We start from the raw sequence: 21,686 nt of genomic DNA on the forward strand, positions 1-21,686 counted from the left end.
TAACATAATTGCAAAATTATTTCTAATGATCAATTAGCCTTTTAGAATGATAAACTTGGATTAGCTAACACAACGTGCCATGGAACACAGGAGTGATGGTTGCTGATAATGGGCCTCTGTACGCCTATGTGGATATTCCATTAAAAATCATCTGTTTCCAGCTACAATAGTCATTTACAACATTAGCTATGTCTACACTGTATTTCTGATCAATTTGATGTTAATCTAATTGACAAAAATGTGCTTTCTTTTTAAAACAAGGAAATGTCTATGCCCCCTAAAAACTACTTGAGTAGTACTTTCAAGTATTTTTACATAAGTACTTTACACCACTGTATGAAGTGGTGGTCCCATGTTTCATGAGCTGAAATAAAAGATCCCAGAAATGTTGCATATGCACAAAAGCTTGTTTCTCTCAAATGTTGTGCTCAAATGTGTTTACATCCCTGTTAGTGGGCATTTTCCTTTGCCAAGATTATCCATCCACCTGACAGGTTTGGCATATCAAGAAGCTGATTAAACAGCATGATCGTGCTGAGGACAATAAAAGGCCACTCTAAAATGTGCAGTTTTGTCACACAACACAATGTCACAGATGTCTCACGTTTTGGGGGTGCATGCAATTGGCATGCTGACTGCAGGAATGTCCACCAGAGAATTTAATGTTAATTTCCCAAGTCGTTTTAGAGAATTTGGCAGTAGGTTCAACCAACCCCAGAACCGCAGACCACGTGGATGGCGTCGTGTTGGCTAGCGGTTTTCTGATGTCTACGTTGTGAACAGAGTGTCCCATGGGGACAGTGGGGTCATGGTATTCGCAGGCATAATCTACTGACAACAAACACAATTGCGTTTTATCAATAGCAATTTGAATTCACAAAAATAACGTGACGAGATCCTGAGGCCCATTTTTTTCAGGTATCTGTGACCAACAGATACATATCTGTATTCTCAGTCATGTGAAATCCATAGATTAGGGCCTAATTCATTTATTTCAATTGACTGATTTCCTCATATGAACTGTAACTCAGTAAAATCTTTGAAATTGATGCATGTTGCATTTATTTTTTTCTTCAGTATACTGTACATTGAGTTAAGGATAGGTGGCTGATAGGTGGCTCCATTGCCTTTGAAAAAGCACTTCTATAGCAACAATATTGTACACTCATTGGCCTCTCAGCATTTTATTTGGATTGAAGTGTTCATGTTGCAGATAGCATTTTATTTGGATTGAGCTAGTTCTGCTACATTAGTCTGTAGGAGAGATGACCAAAATAATATGCTAAGAAGGATCATGCTATGTAAGCTTATGTCTTCTGCATGATGATCACACACTTTCTGTTCAGTATTTACCTTGGCTTTATGGTCCTCTGTGGCTCAGCGTGGCACCAAGGTTCTGGATTCAATTGCTGTAGGCATGCTTGCTTCATCTGCATATATGATACTGTCTTATTTAAGGGCCAGATTGGGATCCTTTGTGTCAGATTCATGGAGCAAGAGCACACATTATTACAGGTAGACATAATCACCATGTTTTTTCTCCTATCTTCTCTCCTCTCTTCAGTGATAAGTGTAAAGCAAGAGGCTTCACAGTCATCGTGGATGGACGGAAGTCTCAGTGGAACATAGTGAAGACGGTGGTGCTCATGTTGCAGGTAGGAACTGATAGAAGAAAGTGTTCATGTTGCAGATAGGAACTGATAATCAGCGCAGATGTGTTCCTTTAAGGATAAAACCACAGTTTACCCCCACACTGCAGCGAGACGAGAAGTCCATATTTCTGTGTATCAAATAGAAGAACGCCTGTCTAACTACTGCCTTTGGAATGTATAGTGGAATGCATTACAGTCATATAGAGTGAATACTAATAAAAATCATCTACAATTTGACAGAATGATGACTCATATAGGGCAAAGACATGGAGTTTATTGCAGTCAGTCAGTTGCTACTGTCTGTGTTCTACTCTGCATAGAAACAGTCAGGAGATTATAGCCATCTGCTATAACAGATTCTTGATCACACACACACCCAGGCTAGATAGGAAGATGATTCCAATGCCATGCTTTGTTGTACAAAAAATACTGTCTGTAGGTGAGGGTGTGGTAAGGTTGGTCGATATGGCCTAAAAATCATATCTAGATTTTTTTCAAATTAATGGGCGATTCACGCTATATATAGATAAAAAATAAAATAAAAATGCTTTCTCTAAATAAGCTTTGTTGCACAATTAAAGATCAATATACTGCATTTCAAACACTCAGGAATAATCTAATGAATTCAGGGCTTGTAAAATTATATCTAGGCTAAATATAAGCCTTCCACTACCACTAATCATTTAATTATTTTATCAAAATAGTTTAACCTGCTTTTCTTTGCAATAATCACTAATCTGGCTTTCACATCTGTCTATGAACATGATTTATTTTGAAATTTAACCAGAACCATGCACAATGCACATCCACTAATAAGGACCTTCTTCTGGTAGCAGCAGTAGTGGATTTAGGTATGGGCGACATGGGCAGCCGCCCAGGGCAGCACGGGGCGCCCGCACAATTTTTTGGGGAATGGGGACATTTGTGCGATCGGTTTTCTATCGCTTATTTGCACGTCAATGATATCATGTCACCGTGTGGGACTGTGGGTCAATTAATCTTGTTGGAGTGGGCGCCCTGATTCTAGTTTGTGAGCTAGGCAGACTACTGCCTGGGAAGGCCTCCCACTCAGAAGTACAAAATGGGGAGGGGCCGGGGGTAGGTTGACCTCAGGTCTCCCCACTGGAAGCCCGAGGTAGGGGGGGCGGGGGAATCTATCAAATAGCGCTCCTCTAACTTTGTACAGTACTAAAATCAGTCACACTATGAAATGCTACCAAATAAACCACAATTCATTCATAATACTGTGAATATATAGTTTCACAGACATATTGTTGCATTTTTTTCTGGTTTGTGTGAAATTGTTAAGAATAATATAAAACCAGTCTGCACATCACCAAGGTGAATTGACAGTGTTGGGGGATGGGTAATGTATTGATGCTCGAGTGCCAAATCAACACAAATTGCTAAGAAAAGGTCCAAGCCATCAGTTTAGGAAAAATATGAAAGAAGAAGAGGTGAAATGCGCAAAAGATAAAGGTATGTTGCTACTAAAAAGATGTCTATATGATGCTGATATTTTGTATCTTTTGTGATATATTGAGTCTTTTGGGGTGCGTTGAAAGGGGGGTTCCATACAAGCTAGAACCGCCACTGGGTAGCAGGCATTATAGAAATTTAACACAGGTCTCATAAATAATCTCTCTAGCACAAGCCCACGTGCTAGTGAGTAGCCATCTAATCTTTATATTTCAAGTCTAGCCACCTTGGATGTATTTGCTTGCTAACAAGGTAGAACAGTTGAACTGTTATGAATACATCCTCCTGTCTGTCTCCAACTGTTTAAACAACATAGCCTGTTCACTTTGTTTAGATGTTGAAATCAAGTGGGCTACCTGGATAAGAAGATGCTTATTTCTCAGAATGAGAACGCGTTGCCAATTCCTTATATAAATGTGACTTTTTATCCTCATTGCACATTTTTAAACACAGACTAGACAGCTGCTAGCGCATAACAGTCTGTGGCTAAAATGCTGCTAGCATACGTCATGTTACCGGAAACTGGTACCGGAAATGCTGTTAGCAGAAACTAAGCATACATTTCCCAAAATCATGTTCATTGATACTCCTATTTTAGTATGGTCTGCTCTGTTTTACATTTGGGGAGTTGAAACATAAAAAGGGTATCGTTAAAAAAGTGAAGTTCTTGTCTATTACAGTAAAATAATATCTAAATGTGTTCCGGTGTCTATATGACCGATTCTGTTGGACCAAACATCAAATGCAAATAGTGAGTTGCAACTGCTTATGGTCAGAGAGGAAGAAGTGATCTTTTAGTAGAGCCCTGCACTGGCATGATTTTTAAGCCCGAGTCCTACCCAGGCCTGCGACATTCAGGCCCTACCCTACCCAGGCCTGCGACATTCAGGCCCTACCCTACCCAGGTCCGATTGCATCTACTAAACTTAAGGCCCAGCCCGAAACCCAAAATAACCTCCTCTATTAGTAAATCCATTAGCTGCTCCTCTCATTCTGTCACTTTCTGCCTGTGAGCAGGCAGGTCATGGCGCTCTGAGTCTGAGTATCTATAGCAACGGCTCGGCTTGGGCTGCTCTGCTCAAGGACGAGAAATGAGAGAACAGTGAGCTGTTAGCTACTTTTTTCCGCTCTAAACTCAAGGAACATTATTATTTTCTGTGAAATAATATCTCCTGTTTTATATTTGATGAGGTTGAAGCACTTCTGACATCATGTTATGATCTTAGTCAGATATGACTGTACTGTGCAGCAGAGCACGAGCAAATGGCTCAGCTTCAAAATGTTAGTGATCAATTTAGTGATACCCGAGCCCTGGCCATATCCTAGTTATAGATGAATAAACAGACCCTACCCTTCCCAACCCAATGTATAATGTCGGGCTCGGGTCGGGTAGCAGAGCTCTAATCTTTCATCGTGGTTGTTCTGAGTGGCAGGGGGAGGGGCTTGGTGTCTGTGTGTGAGTGGGAAGGTGCACACAGCACAGATGGAGTGAAGGAGACGAGGCCAAAAAGACAAATGGCACAAAAAAAATGATACAGGCATTTGGAACATCACGCTAAGACATTAATTCAAATTCATTCGATATAACGCCCAGCATTAGAGTGAGGATATAAAATACTTTCACATGATGATGTGTTCTGTTCCCAATGGCCTATTTAACAATGTTCAGTAGATTTAACCCTTTAAAACCCATGACTCTTTATCTTTAATTATCCCTGTGAATATTCACGATTGTAACGATGTAGCCATTTCCTGCAGTCAAATGACCTAGCGGCCCCATGGGTGGAACGTTATTAATATTTTTCATAATTTCATAATTCATAAACATATATGTTTTTAAATGCAGAAAACCTGGTGTTTCTATGTCAAGCAGTTTTGTTATATTTCAGTCTTCTGTGATGTATATAAAGTATAGTATTGGGATACAAACTCAAAATGGAATAAATGTCAACTCTATATCTGACATGGTACAGGTGTCTTTTTTTTAAAGTCCTTAACCATGTGTGTAAGATGTATACTTTTGTTTCAAAGTAGATTTGTTTAAGACTACCAAGAAGCACTCTGTGTGACCCTGATTTATCCCATTGCAGTAAAAGGCTAATGATTAATTAGCACAGTATACAATAGAGGAGCAGATGTCTGAGTGAGAAGCAGACAGACGTGGACATGAAGTTGCCACAGGGGAACCATCTCGGCCTACCTCCACCACATTAACAGCTCTCTGCCAATCAGAACGTGACAAAGAGCCTTGGAGGAGAAATAGTATGGTGGTCCCAACCCAGATGTTGCATTCTGTCTGTGCCATAAAACATTACAGTGATGAGCTATGTAGTTAAATATGGTGCAATATGCATTATGCATGGTCCCTGACAAATAAAATAAAATAATAAAAGAAATAGACATCTCAGATCAAATCCATCCCCAGCAGTCAAGTGAAAAGTAATTAAGACAAAAGGGAATCTAAGCTGATTACGTTTGAAGAAGAGTAGTCTAATCGAACTCCTGACTGGGCTGTGTAATTTCTCCATCTGCCTAATTATGTCTTTAAACAATGTTTTCCCCTGAAGTCCAGGCTCTGGTTTGGGCTCATTAGGGCAAACTGTAGCCAAACATTTGACAACTAAAAATGTGCATTTCGTATTGGACAAGTCCAGCTTGTCCCTCCTGTTTCAGTCAATTTTGTCCATTTGATGCCTAATGAACAGGACCCAGGCTCTGACCTCCATCCACTTTGCAGTGTGGCCTATGTCAGCAGACAGACTGAGCTCTGTTTGTCTCTGCTGTAGTCTGCAGTCTGCCTGCCCCGGACATGGTTTCAAATACTATTTGAAATGATTTCTAATATTTTAGCTGTGCCTGGTTGAGCTTCCTTTGCTTAATGAACCAATAGTAGAGTCCCAAAACTGGCAGGCTAGGCAGGCGAGAGCAAACGCTCAAGGTATTTTAAAGATTTCAAATACTATTTCAACCCAGTCTGCATTCTGCCCTGTCTGCCCTGACCTGGTTTTGTTGCTGCAGATTGGCTATACAGTCCCCTGCTATCTATAGACCTCTGCAGAAACAGGACCAGAATAGATAGGATGAAATGTACATTCTGTCTGACACACTAATCTGCCTGTCACTGTCTGGGGAAATTCCTGCTGGATTTCATGAAAACTGTGATGCACTACAGGGTTATATATACTATATGTATTTATATATTTTTACACTCTTAGAAAAAAGGGTTCCAAAGGGTTCTTCGGCTGCCCCCATAGGAGAACCCTTTTTGGTTCCAGGTAGAAAGAACTATTTTGGGTTCCATGTAGAACCCTCTGTGGAAAGGGTTTTTACATGGGTAAAATGGTTCTTCAAAGGGTTCTCCTTTGGGGACAGCCGAAGAACCGTTTTATGTTCTAGATAACACCTTTTTTTTAGATAAAGAGTGCACCAGTGTCATTCAATTTGAAAGTCTGCTTACATACTTATTATAAACCATCAGTAACTGTATGTTAACATAACATAAACCTATCTGTTTATTTCTGTGTCCAATAAACCACCCAAAGCCTATACCATTTTGCTAAAGAAATACCATTTAATTTTGATATCATCCCATTTTCTGTAGAATGTGATTCCAGCAGAGGTGTCCCTGGTGTGTGTGGTGAAGCCTGATGAATTCTGGGACAAGAAGGTCACTCATTTCTGCTTCTGGAAGGAGAAGGACAGACTAGGCTTTGAGGTGAGTGTCTTGTCTCTATCTCACTTTCTCCTTCTCTCTCTCTACCCCCCCTTCTCGCTCCTCTCTCTCTCTCTCTCTCTCTCTCTCTCTCCACATCTCTCCCTCTCTTTCTCCCCCGTCACTCTCTCTCTACTAATAATGTTGTATCTCTGAGCAGCAGAATCCTATCCGCCTTCACCTCCCAGAGGGACAGATTATGACCAGAATTGAATTTACTTTCCTTCACAAACCAATGATTTTTATGTTGGTGGTTGGGTGGCATACAAATTGATAGAGATAGAGAGATGATGCTTTTTATTTTGCTTCAGTCAGTATTATATTTGGCTTTGTGTTGTGAACCCCTTCAGCAATGCTGTTCTTTATCTTTGGCCCAGATCTGTTTGTGCTGTATAGCCAACACATTTGATTGTTGTTATTGCAATGGCTAGTGCTTTTCTGATGATTTTTTGTGCTTGTGTGCTCTACAACAGCCCTCAAATATAGCCTATCAATCACCAACATACCCCAGAGGAATTGCTGACCATATGCTATAGACCGCTAGGCAAATTAAGCTCTGTCAATTGCGGCTGATAGATAGATGACCAAGGTCTGTTGTGGTAGACAGCAGGGCAGCATTATACTTTTTTAAGTGCACTGTGTGGTGATTTAGAAGGTAGAACTTTATGGCAGTAAGTCACCATTGTCTCAGAGCTAGATTAATATGACTTATTAAATATTCATGCATCGTGCTCCATTTCAACCTCCCATATGGCTTCTGTCATCTCTTCTTATTCCCCCTGAAGGATATAAATTAGTAGAGGGGTGGGACACACACACTCCTCAAGTTTCTATCTTTGTTCTCTGAGATGGGAGAGATGTAGCTAGTATTCCTTGTTTATATTTTAGTGCTAGAAGCCCCTTCACAACAGAGTGATAGTAATGGAAGTATGGCGTATGGATACATGCTAGTTTGTCTGATATTAATGGAAGTATGGCCTATGGATACATGCTAGTTTGTCTGATAGTAATGGAAGTATGGCGTAAGGATACATGCTAGTTTGTCTGATAGTAATGGAAGTATGAAGCAGGAATACCTAGTAGTAGTAGTTAGTCTGGCTTTCTGTCTACAGTATGGTCTCCTTCAGCGTTGACTAACACTGTCATCATGTTGCTTGGCAACAGTAATGTATATCAAGAGCAGATGCAGGCTGCAGTATAACGTTACTGTCTTCAGCATGTCAGCCCAGTGTGTGTGTGTGTGTGTGTGTGTGTGCGTGCGTGTCTGAGAGGTCGACCGATTCATCGGAATGGCCGATTAATTAGGGCCGATTTCAAGTTTTCATAACAATCGGTAATCGGTATTTTTTTACGCTGATTTGGCTGATTAAAAAAATATATATATATTTTTTTTTAGACCTTTATTTAACTAGGCAAGTCAGTTAAGAACACATTCTTATTTTCAATGACGGCCTAGGAACGGTGGGTTAACTGCCTTGTTCAGGGGCAGAATGACAGATTTTTACCTTGTCAGCTCGGGGATTCAATCTTGAAACCTTACAGTTAACTAGTCCAACGCTCTAACCACCTGCTTTACATTGCACTCCACGAGGAGCCTGCCTGTTACGCAAATGCAGTAAGAAGCCAAGGTAAGTTGCTAGCTGGCATTAAACTTATCTTATAAAAAACAATCAATCAATCATAATGACTAGTTAACTACACATGGTTGATGATATTACTAGTTTATCTAGCCTGTCCTGCGTTGCATATAATCGCTTAGGTACATGTTGCTCCAACCATAAACATCAATGCCTTTCTTAAAATCAATACACAATTATATATTTTTAAACCTGCATATTTAGTTAATATTGCCTGCTAACATGCATTTATTTTAACTAGGGAAAATGTGTCACTTCTCTTGCAAACAGAGTCAGGGTATATGCAGCAGTTTGGGCAGCCTGGCTCGTTGCGAACTGTGAAGACTATTTCTTCCTAACAAAGACAGCCGACTTCGCCAAACGGGGATGATTTAACAAAAGCTCATTTGCGAAAAAAGCACAATCGTTGCACAACTGTACCTAAGCATAAACATCAATGACTTTCTTAAAACCAATACACAGAAGTATATATTTTTAAACCTGCATATTTAGCTAAAAGAAATCCAGGTTAGCAGGCAATATTAACCAGGTGCAATTGTGTCACTTCTCTTGCATTCATTGCACGCAGAGTCAGGGTATATGCAACAGTTTGGGCCGTCTGGCTCGTTGCGAACTAATTTGCCAGAATTTTACGTAATTATGACATAACATTGAAGGTTGTGCAATGTAACAGGAATATTTAGACTTAGGGATGCCACCCGTTAGATAAAATACGGCAGGTTTCGTATTTCACTGACAGGAAAAATGTTTTGTTTTCGAGATGATTCCGGATTCGACCATATTAATTACCTAAGGCTCATATTTCTGTGTGTTATTATGTTATAATTAAGTCTATGATTTGATAGAGCAGTCTGACTGAGCGATGGTAGGCAGCAGCAGGCTCGTAAGCGTTCATTCAAACAGCACTTTCGTGCATTTGCCAGCATCCCTTTGCAATGCATTGCGCTGTTTATGACTTCAAGCCTGTCAACTCTCAAGATTAGGCTGGTGTAACCGATGTGAAATGGCTAGCTAGTTAGCCGGGTGCGCGCTAATAGCGTTTCAATCTTCACTCGCTCTGAGACTTGGAGTAGTTGTTCCCCTTGCTCTGCATGGGTAACGCTGCTTCGAGGGTGGCTGTTGTCGATGTGTTCCTGGTTTGAGCCCAGGTAGGAGCGAGGAGAGGGATGGAAGCTATACTGTTACACTGGCAATACTAAAGTGCCTATCCGATAGTCAAAGGTATATGAAATACAAATCGTATAGAGAGAAATAGTCCTATAATTCCTATAATAACTACAACCTAAAACTTCTTACCTGGGAATATTGAAAAGGAACAGCTTTCATGTTCTGAGCAAGGAACTTAAACGTTAGCTTTTTTACATGGCACATATTGCACTTTTACTTTCTTCTCCAACACTTTGTTTTTGCATTATTTAAACCAAATTGAACATGTTTCATTATTTATTTGAGGCTAAATTGATTTTATTGATGTATTATATTAAGTTAAAATAAGTGTTCATTCAGTATTGTTGTAATTGTCATGATTACAAATAAGTAAACAAAAATATCGGCCGATTAATCGGCATCGGCGTTTTGGGCCTCCAATAATCGGTATCGGTATCGGCGTTGGAAAAGCATAATCGGTCGACCTCTAGTGTGTGCGGGCCTTAGTCTTTGTGAGTGTTTATATATGTAAGTGTGTGTGTGGAAAGAGTGTCATGGAACACACTAATCCAGAGATTGCTCAGTAGAGGTCTTTCTTGTTGTTTTTGCTCCAACAGTTCTGTGTTGATCTGGACCGGAAGTTCCTTCTAGTTCTTCCTCACTATAACATGCCTGTGTTGATCTGGACCAGAAGTTCCTTCTAGTTCTTCCTCACTATAACATGTCTGTGTTGATCTGGACCAGAAGTTCCTTCTAGCTCTTCCTCACTATAACATGTCTGTGTTGATCTGGACCAGAAGTTCCTTCTAGTTCTTCCTCACTATAACATGCCTGTGTTGATCTGGACCAGAAGTTCCTTCTAGCTCTTCCTCACTATAACATGCCTGTGTTGATCTGGACCAGAAGTTCCTTCTAGCTCTTCCTCACTATAACATGCCTGTGTTGATCTGGACCAGAAGTTCCTTCTAGTTCTTCCTCACTATAACATGCCTGTGTTGATCTGGACCAGAAGTTCCTTCTAGTTCTTCCTCACTATAACATGTCTGTGTTGATCTGGACCAGAAGTTCCTTCTAGTTCTTCCTCACTATAACATGTCTGTGTTGATCTGGACCAGAAGTTCCTTCTAGTTCTTCCTCACTATAACATGTCTGTGTTGATCTGGACCAGAAGTTCCTTCTAGCTCTTCCTCACTATAACATGTCTGTGTTGATCTGGACCAGAAGTTCCTTCTAGTTCTTCCTCACTATAACTCCCCTGCTAGACCAGATGACTCTGTTGGATGTCTGAGGTGGTCAATTTATTGGCATTGGAAATGAAAGGGAATTGGGGGAAAATACTTGGAAATTAATGTTGACCTACTTTAGTTTAGACAGGGTGGATCGGGTGCTTGTATTCATCAAACTTTACTATTGAGGTGTTGAGAATTAAATATCTTTGAACTAATTGGTTGGCTGACCTGTATGGCATCTACTACCCAGAACCAATCTGGCATGAATACCAGAGTATATGGGAATGTAACAGGGCATGAAAACCCTGCAGAAGCAGTGAAGTCTCACTCGTAGTGCCTGCCACCTCAATCTCAAAAGACTAGCTATTTGGCTTGTTTTGACATGCATTGCATTGCAAATCACATTGCACTATAAATCAGTCAGTCACAATTTACCCACAATATATAATGGATTTGATGATGATCTCGAACATGGCCATTGTATTTTGAGGGGACACAATCTTGTGTTCATGTAATGATCTCACAGTTAGACAAAGTAACACTTGTGTTAGAGACTAGAGAGCTGACTTACTGAGATGCAGCTAAACAATAATGCCACTAGTTTTAAACCCTCTGCTTGATCTGCCTTTCAGTTTCAAAGTATACCATTTAAGATTGTGAGCTCACACAAAATGCCTCTCGATCTACCTTTCAGTTTCAAAGCACTTCGATTAGGATTCTGAGCTGAGCTTACACCCCAGAGCCCATATTTAAAAAGTGTCTCAGAGTAGGAGTGTTGATCTAAAAGGAAAAACAGATCCTAGATCAACACTCCTGCTCTGAGATGTTTTTCAAGTACTGGCCCTGGGGGTGTAATGTCAGCTCACATATTAAAGAGGTGGTTTCATGTACAAATGTCTCTATCCAGATGTAATTGATACATACTGGGCTGTGGAAGAGAAGGGAAGGGTCTGTTTTCACTTATGATTTTCTTTCTGCTTCTCTTCTCTTTCGGAGGTGTGGCTAAAGTGTTGCTCAATCTGCCATCCCAATTTTCACTATAACCTTCAGACTGTTTTCTTCCTTCGCCTTTTGAAGCTAATCGCGATATAAATAAATGCACTTGTCTGTGCGAGCCACGTGTGTGTTGCTTGGCCTTCTTAGTCATACCCCACTGGGCACAGACTTCAATTCAACATCTAGTACGTATGTATCAAGGAGTCAGTCAGTCTGTGTGTGGGGAATAATCAGAATTCTAATCATGTATTGATCATGTGTTGCTTTCTCTGCAGCACGATGATGACTCTGTTTGTGCATGCATCTGTGTTGTGTTCCTGTGTGTGTGTGTATCCTGGAAGAGACCAAAGCAAGGCAAACCGTGACATAACATTAGCATTATGATTCCTCTAACTATGTAGTCCTTCAGGGTTGATTCGTCTAACTATATAGTCCTACAGGGTTGATTCCTCTAACTATGTGGTTCTTCAGGGTTGATTCCTCTATGTAGTTCTTCAGGGTTGATTCCTCTAACTATGTAGTTCTTCAGAGTTGATTCCTCTAACTATGTAGTTCTTCAGGGTTGATTCCTCTAACTATGTAGTTCTTCAGGGTTGATTCCTCTAACTATGTAGCTCTTCAGGGTTGATTCCTCTAAGTATATGGTCCTTCCGGGTTGTTTCTTCTAACTATGTAGCTCTTCAGGATGGATTCCTCTAACTGTGTAGTCCTTCAGGGGTTATTCCTCTAACTATATAGTCCTTCAGGATGGATTCCTCTAACTGTGTAGTCCTTCAGGGGTTATTCCTCTAACTATATAGTCCTTCAGGATGGATTCCTCTAACTGTGTAGTCCTTCAGGGGTTATTCCTCTAACTATATAGTCCTTCAGGATGGATTCCTCTAACTGTGTAGTCCTTCAGGGTTTATTCCTCTAACTATATAGTCCTTCAGGATGGATTCCTCTAACTGTGTAGTCCTTCAGGGGTTATTCCTCTAACTGTGTAGTCCTTCAGGGTTGATTCCTCTATGTAGTTCTTCAGGGTTGATTCCTCTAACTATGTAGTTCTTCAGGGTTGATTCCTCTAACTATGTAGTCCTTCAGGGTTGATTCCTCTATGTAGTTCTTCAGGGTTGATTCCTCTAACTATGTAGTTCTTCAGGGTTGATTCCTCTAACTATGTGGTCCTTCAGGGTTGATTCCTCTAACTATGTAGTCCTTCAGGATGGATTCCTCTAACTGTGTAGTCCTTCAGGGTTGATTCCTCTATGTAGTTCTTCAGGGTTGATTCCTCTAACTATGTAGCTCTTCAGGGTTGATTCCTCTAACTATGTGGTCCTTCAGGGTTGATTCCTCTAACTATATTGTCCTTCAGGGTTGATTCCTCTAACTACACAGTCTTTCAAGGTTGATTCCTCTAATTATATAGTCCTTCAGGGTTGATTCCTCTAACTATGTAGTCCTTCAGGGTTGATTCCTCTATGTAGTCCTTCAGGGTTGATTCCTCTATGTAGGCCTTCAGGGTTGATTCCTCTAACTATGTGGTTCTTCAGGGTTGATTCCTCTAACTATGTAGTCCTTCAGGGTTGATTCCTCTAACTATGTGGTTCTTCAGGGTTGATTCCTCTAACAACATAGTCTTTCAAGTTTGATTCCTCTAACTATATAGTCCTTCAGGGTTGATTCCTCTAACTATATATTCTTTCAGATTGTTTCCTCTAACTATGTGGTTCTTCAAGGTTGAATCCTCTAACTATATAGTCCTTCAGATTTGATTCCTCTAACTATGTAGTTCTTCAGGGTTGATTCCTCTAACTATGTAGTTCTTTAGGGTTGATTCCTCTAACTATTTAGTCTTTCAGGGTTAATTCCTCTAACTACAGTTGAAGTCGGAAATGTACATACACTGAGGTTGGAGTCATTAAAACTCGCTTTTCAACCCCTCCCCAAATTTCTTGTTAACAAACTATAGTTTTGGCAAGTCAGTTAGGACATCTACTTTGTGCATGACACAAGTAATTTTTCCAAACATTGTTTACAGACAGATTATTTCACTTATAATTCACTGTATCACAATTCCAGTGGGTCAGTAGTTTGTCACGATGTTCTTACGACGATCGTGACAAATATTCAAAGCATAGACTGGTGATGAAGCACATCATAGTAATAAGACAAGACATCTTTTTTTTCACTTTACACTCATTGGTACCCCATTTTTACTCCAAACAAGCAGGTATGACTGCCAGATAGATCAGTTACATCTCAACAAAACACACCCACACATGACATCAGACAGGCAGATATCAAAATCTCTACGGGTGAAAAGCTACAACCCCATAAGTGATGACGAGAAGTGAAGTTATTTGAAAATCCTGATGAAAATATGTTCCTTCTCTCTGACAGGAAGTATCCAGGTTGTGTTTGTGTAGAGGTCAGAAATATTTCCTAGCGCTGTCTATCCCAGGTGGTGGTAGGCTGACTCGCTGTGCTCATCACACCTGCATTCAAACACTATTTGAATTCATTTTAGATATGCTAGCGCAATGGAACCAATAGAATAGTTGCAAAACCACAAACTCCAGCCTTCTGTCACTCCAGGCAGGCTAAAGCAAATGCTCAAAGTATTTGAAATATTTGCAGTAGTATTTGAACCCAGGTCTGGTGTTTCATCTGTATGGACAACTGTTACCTTTTATCCACGTGATACATCTGAACAGGCCTGTAGAGTGTGTGTGTGTGCGTGTGCGTGTGTGTGTGTGTGTGTCTGTGTGTGTCTGCGTGTGCGTGTGTGTCTGAGAGAGAGCGTGAACCAGAACCAACAGGCCTGTAGCAAGCCTATATGGCAGGAGGACAGATGAGTCAGAGAGAGATAGGAGAAACAGCTGTGGAGACTAACAGGTTTTGTTTAGAGAGAGACATGTCTGCATAGGCCTCTCCCAGATTCTTATTCCACATTCCCAGATTCTAGAGAAAGTCTTACTTGAATGTCCACATTGATGTGTCGAAGAGGGGTTTTTACCTAGAGTTGTCTCTGAATTCTTATCATTCATGTGGGGACTTTCTTTACCCAGTACGAGAGGTCATAATCGCAAAAGACCACCAGCTGTGATTAGGCCTTGTCCTGCCTGCTTGATCAATTGTTTCTAAATGTCAAGTGAATGTTGCATTTATTATGCCTAACCTTGGGGAGCATTTCCGACTGGACGGGATTTAGTGATGATTAAATAATGATTTATACCAGTGGGGATTTAATCAGCTCTGACTCCATAGAGCAGTGATTCCCAAACTTTGTATAGTCCCGTACCCCTTCAAACATTCAACCTCCATCTGCGTACCCCCTCTAGCACCAGGGTCAGCACAATCTCAAATGTTATTTTTTGCCTTCATTGTAAGCCTGCCACACACACACTATACGATACATTTATTAAATAATAGAATGAGTGTGAGTTTTTGTCATAACCCGGCTCATGGGAAGTGACAAAAAGCTCTTCTAGGACCAGGGCACAAATAATAATATAATAATAATCAATAATTTTGCTCTTTATTTAGCCATCTTACATATAAAACCTTATTTGTTCATCAAAAATTATGAATAACTCACCACAGGTTAATGAGAAGGGTGTGCTTGAAAGGATGCACATAACTCTGCAATTTTATTTATTTATTTCACCTTTATTTAACCAGGTAGGCAAGTTGAGAACAAGTTCTCATTTACAATTGCGACCTGGCCAAGATAAAGCAAAGCAGTTCGACAACATACAAAAACACAGAGTTACACATGGAGTAAAACAACATACAATCAATGATGCAGTAGAAAAAATAAAAAATAAATAAAAAAATAAGACTATATACAATGTGAGCAAATGATGTGAGATAAGGGAGGTAAAGGCAAAAAAATGCCATGGTGGCAAAGTAAATAAAGTATAGCAAGAAAAACACTGGAATGGTAGATTTGTAGTTTGAAGAAAGTTCAGAGATAAAATATAAATAATATGGTGCAAAGGAGCAAAATAAATAAAATAAATAAATACAGTAGGGGAAGAGGTAGTAGTTTGGGCTAAATTATAGATGGGCTATGTACAGGTGCAGTGATCTGTGAGCTGCTCTGACAGCTGGTGCTTAAAGCTAGTGAGGGAGATAAGTGTTTCCAGTTTCAGAGATTTTTGTAGTTCGTTCCAGTCATTGGCAGCAGAGAACTGGAAGGAGAGACGACCAAAGGAGGAGTTGGCTTTAGGGGTGACCAGAGAGATATACCTGCTGGAGCGCGTGCTACAGGTGGGTGCTGCTATGGTGACCAGTGAGCGGAGATAAGGGGGGACTTTACCTAGCAGGGTCTTGTAGATGACCTGGAGCCAATGTGTTTGGCGACGATTATGAAGCGAAGGCCAGCCAACGAGAGCGTACAGGTCGCAGTGGTGGGTAGTATATGGGGCTTTGGTGACAAAACGGATGGCACTGTGATAGACTGCATCCAGCTTGTTGAGTAGGGTATTGGAAGCTATTTTGTAAATGACATCGCCGAAGTCGAGGATTGGTAGGATGGTCAGTTTTACGAGGGTATGTTTGGCAGCATGAGTGAAGGATGCTTTGTTGCGAAATAGGAAGCCAATTCGAGATTTCACTTTGGATTGGAGATGATTGATGTGAGTCTGGAAGGAGAGTTTACAGTCTAACCAGACACCTAGGTATTTGTAGTTGTTCACAAATTCTAAGTTAGAACCGTCCAGAGAAGTGATGCTGGACAGGCGGGCAGGTGCAGGCAGCGATCGGTTGAAGAGCATGCATTTAGTTTTACTTGTGTTTAGGAGCAGTTGGAGACCACGGAAGGAGAGTTGAATGGCATTGAAGCTCGTCTGGAGGGTTGTTAACACAGTGTCCAAAGAAGGGCCAGAAGTGTACAGAATGGTGTCGTCTGCGTAGAGGTGGATCAGAGATTCACCAGCAGCAAGAGCGACATCATTTATGTATACAGAGAAAAGAGTTGGCCCAAGAATTGAACCCTGTGGTACCCCATAGAGACTGCCAGAGGTCCAGACAGTAGGCCCTCCGATTTGACACACTGAACTCTGTCAGAGAAGTAGTTGGTGAACCAGGCGACGCAATCGTATGAGAAACCAAGGCTACTGAGTCTGCCGATGAGGATGTGGTGATTAATAGAGTCAAAAGCTTTGGCCAGGTCAATGAATACGGCAGCACAGTATTGTTTCTTATCGATGGCGGTTACGATGTCGTTTAGGACCTTGAGCGTGGCTGAGGTGCACCCATGACCAGCTCTGAAACCAGATTGCATAGCGGAGAGGGTGCGGTGGGATTCGAAATGGTCGGTAATCTGTTTGTTGACTTGGCTTTCGAAGACCTTAGAAAGGCAGGGTAGGATGGATATAGGTCTGTAGCAATTTGGGTCAAGAGTGTCACTTCCTTTGAAGAGGGGGATGACAGCAGCTGCTTTCCAATCTATGGGAATCTCAGACGACACGAAAGAGAGGTTGAACAGGCTAGTAATAGGGGTTGCAATAATTTCGGCAGATAATTTTAGAAAGGGTCCAGATTGTCAAGCCCAGCTGATTTGTAGTGGTCTAGATTTTGCAGCTCTTTCAGAACATCAGCTGAATGGATTTGGGAGAAGGAGAAATGGGGGAGGCTTGGGCGAGTAGCTGTGGGGGGTGCAGTGCTGTTGAATGCAGTAGGGGTAGTTAGGTGGAAAGCATGGCCAGCCGTAGAAAAATGCTTATTGAAATTCTCAATTATAGTGGGCTTATCGGTGGTGACAGAGTTTCCTATCCTCAGTGCAGTGGGCAGTTGGGAGGAGGTGTTCTTATTCTCCATGGACTTTACAATGTCCCAGAACTTTTTAGAGTTGGAGTTGCACGAGCGAATTTCTGTTTGAAAAAGCTAGCCTTGGCGTTTCTAACTGCCTGTGTGTATTGGTTTCTAACTTCCCTAAAAAGTTGCATATCGCGGGGGCAGTTCGATGCTAATGCAGAACGCCACAGGATATTTTTGTGTTGGTTAAGGGCAGTCAGGTCTGGGGAGAACCAAGGGCTATATCTGTTCCTGGTTCTAAATTTCTTGAAAGGGGCATGCTTATTTAAGATGGAGAGGAAGGCATTTAAAAAAAATAACCAGGCATCCTCTACTGACGGGATGAGGTCAATATCCTTCCAGGATACCAGGGCCAGGTCGAATAGAAAGGCTTGCTCGTTGAAATGTTTCAGGGAGCGTTTGACAGTGATGAGTGGAGGTCGTTTGACCGCTGACCCATTACGGGTGCAGGCAATGAGGCAGTGATCGCTGAGATCTTGGTTGAAAACAGCAGAGGTGTATTTAGAGGGCACGTTGGTTAGGATGATATCTATGAGGGTGCCAGTGTTTGCGGCTTTGGGGTTGTACCTGGTGGGTTCATTAATAATTTGTGTGAGATTGAGGGCATCAAGCTTGGATTGTAGGATGGCTGGGGTGTTAAGCATGTCCCAGTTTAGGTCACCTAGTAGCACGAGCTCTGAAGATAGATGGGGGGCAATCAGTTCACATATGGTGTCCAGAGCACAACTAGGGGCCGAGGGGGGTCTATAGCAGGCGGCAACGGTGAGAGACTTGTTTTTGGAGAGGTGGATTTTTTAAAGTAGAAGTTCAAATTGTTTGGGTACAGACCTGGATCGTAGGACAGAACTCTGCAGGCTATCTCTGCAGTAGATTGCAACACCGCCCCCTTTGGTCGTTCTATCTTGTCTGAAAACGTTGTAGTTAGGGATGAAGATTTCAGAGTTTTTGGTGGACTTCCTAAGCCAAGATTCAGACACAGCTAGGACATCCGGGTTGGCAGAGTGTGCTAAAGCAGTGAATAAAACAAACTTAGGGAGGAGGCTTCTAATGTTAACATGCATGAAACCAAGGTTATTACGGTTACAGAAGTCATCAAAAGAGAGCGCCTGGGGAGTAGGAGTGGAGCCAGGCACTGCAGGGCCTGGATTCACCTCTACATCCCCAGAGGAGCAGAGAAGAATAAGTATGAGGGTACGGCTAAAAGCTATAAGAATTGGTCGTCTGTGACGTCCAGAATAGAGAGAAAAAGGAGCAGGTTTCTGGGGGCGATAAAATAGCTTCAAGGTATAATGTACAGACAAAGGTATGGTGGGATGTGAGTACAGAGGAGGTAAACCTAGGCATTTAGTGATTATGAGAGAGATATTGTCTCTAGAAACATCATTGAAACCAGAAGATGTCATAGCATGTGTGGGTGGAGGAACTGAGAGGTTGGATAAGGTATAATGAGCAGGGCTAGAGGCTCTACAGTGAAATAAGCCAATAAACACTAACCAGAACAGCAATGGAGAAGGCATATTGACATTAAGGAGAGGCATGCTTAGCCGAGTGATCAAAGGGTCCAGTGAGATTCAGACAGCTAGCCGGGCCATAGGTAGCAAGCTGGTGGAAGATGGGAGGGAGGTCTGTTTTTAGCCACCTCGTGCGTTTCCGTCTGTGGGTTAGTGGGGTTCCGTATGGAAGGGGGGACCAGTCCAAGTTGGCAAAATAGTTAGTTATAGTGGCCCAAGAAAAGTGTCCGATAGACCTATTCAGATCGTAGCCGAAAAGACAGCTAACGATTAGCGGGCCGCAGATGGGCGATCAGGTTACGTCGCGACGGAGGGGCCAGTTGGATAACTCCCTCGGGCAGATAACGTCGGTGGTCCAGTCGTGAAGACCCGATGGGGCTCCGCGATCGGCAGTAAAACGGGTCAGGATAGGTGAGTTGTAGCCCAGGAGACACTTCAGCTGGCTAGCTCAGGAATAGCCCAGGAGTGGCTGACGGAACTCTTCAGCTGGCTAGCTGGCTAGCTCCGTAATAATGTGTGTTAATTCCGTGACCGACGTTGCCAATAGTCACTCAGGTAGCAGCTAGTTAGCTGCAAGATCCAGGTGTAAATGTCCAGAGCCTGCGGTAGAAATCGGGGAAAGGAGAGAGAATAGGTCCGGTATGCTCTGGTCTGAGTCGCGCTGTACAAAAACTGGCGATAGCTTTTCGAGCTAATGGATAGCTGAGGACAGCTAACCGTGGCTAGCTGAACTTCAACGTTAGCCAGTGAAAATGGCTAAACACTTGCTAGCTTTTGTTGTGGAATTCAGATGAGGTAAATAATACTTTCTTTTTTAAATTGGTGAGGCGGGTTGCAGGAGAGTGCTTTGAGGTTGAGTATTTAGAATTTAAAAAAAAAAAAATATATATATATATATATATATAAAAAGATAAGTGAAGAAAAAAAAAATGTAAATATATATATACACGGGACACGACAAGAGGAGGGTAGAGGACGTCTGAACTGCTACGCCATCTTGGAAAAAAAAAAAAAAAGTTTAAAAAAATTATAAAATATTAAAAAATAAATAATAAATAAAAAAATATATAAAAAGTAAAAATTTAAAAGTTGTTGTGCAATGTTGTGTTGTATTGGAGAGAGTCTCAGTCTTAAATAATTTTCCACACACAGTCTGTGTTTCTATTTAGTTTTCATGCTAGTGAGGGCTGAGAATCCACTCTCACATAGGTACATGGTTGCAATGGGCAACAGTGTCTTAACAGAGCGATTTGCAAAGGCAGGAAATCCAGAAATCTGGCAGTGGCTTCTGATTAAATTCAATTTTCACAGAACCGCTTGTTGCAATTTCGATGAGGCTCTCTTGTTCAGATATCGGTAAATGGACTGGTAAGTGGACCAGTAAATGGACTGGAGGCAGGGTATGAAAGGATAACGAATCCAGTTGTTTGAGTCGTTCGTTTCGGGAAAGTACCTGAGTAATTTCCAATTTCTCCCACTTCTCAAGTAGCTTGAGTTCATTTACACAAAACATCATACAATGATGGAAAGACCTGTGTGTTGTCCTTGTTAATGCAGACAGAGAAGAGCTCCAACTTCTTAATCATAGCCTCAATTTTGTCCTGCACATAGAATATTGTTGAGGAGGGTCCCTGTAATCCTAGATTCAGATCATTCAGGTGAGAATTTTTTATTTTTTTATTTCACCTTTATTTAACCAGGTAGGCCAGTTGAGAACAAGTTCTCATTTACAATTGCGACCTGGCCAAGATAAAGCAAAGCAGTGCGACAAAAACAACAACACAGAGTTACACATGGGATAAACAAACGTACAGTCAATAACACAATAGAAAAATCTATACAATGTGTGCAAATGAAGTAAGGAGGTAAGGCAATAAATAGGCCATAGTGGCGAAGTAATTACAATTTAGCAATTAAACAAAGGAGTGATAGATGTGCAGATGAGGATGTGCAAATAGAAATACTGGTGTGCAAAAGAGCAGAAAAACTAAAACAAATATGGGGATGAGGTAGGTAGTTGGTTGGATGGGCTATTGACAGATGGGCTGTGTACAGCTGCAGCGATCGGTAAGCTGCTCTGGCAGCTGATGCTTAAAGTTAGTGAGGGATATATAAGTCTCCAACTTCAGTGATTTTTGCAATTCGTTCCAGTCATTGGCAACAGAGAACTGGAAGGAACGGCGGCCAAAGGAAGTGTTTGCTTTGGGAATGACCAGTGAAATATACCTGATGGAGCGCGTGCTACTGGTGGGTGTTGCTATGGTGACCAGTGAGTTGAGATAAGGCGGAGCTTTACCTAGCAAAGTCTTATAGATGACCTGGAGCCAGTGGGTTTGGTGACGAGGACCAGCCAACGAGAGCATACAGGTCGCAGTGGTGGGTGGTATATGGGGCTTTGGTGACAAAACGGATGGCACTGTGATTGACTGCATCCAATTTGCTGAGTAGAGTGTTGGAGGCTATCACCCAGATAGGCCAGTTGTTTGAGAAACTCGTCATCACGCAAGCGGTCAGACATGTGA

At 41.6% G+C, this 21,686-nt stretch overlaps 1 protein-coding gene across 3 annotated transcripts in view; it reads left to right on the top strand.

Moving 5' to 3' along the window:
• The window catches only part of LOC106582273 (SEC14 domain and spectrin repeat-containing protein 1), a 61,475-nt gene that overhangs the window by 16,130 nt on the left and 23,659 nt on the right, over positions 1–21,686 (top strand). For all 3 annotated transcript variants that reach the window (XM_014165177.2, XM_014165179.2, XM_014165178.2), the window contains 2 exons: positions 1,565–1,655; positions 6,733–6,846. In XM_014165177.2, the coding sequence (XP_014020652.2) occupies positions 1,565–1,655; positions 6,733–6,846 (205 nt within the window). The remainder of the gene's footprint in view (positions 1–1,564; positions 1,656–6,732; positions 6,847–21,686) is intronic.

Source organism: Salmo salar, chromosome ssa21 (assembly GCF_905237065.1).
Source record: "Salmo salar chromosome ssa21, Ssal_v3.1, whole genome shotgun sequence".
In the NCBI taxonomy this organism is placed as follows: Eukaryota; Metazoa; Chordata; class Actinopteri; order Salmoniformes; family Salmonidae; genus Salmo; species Salmo salar.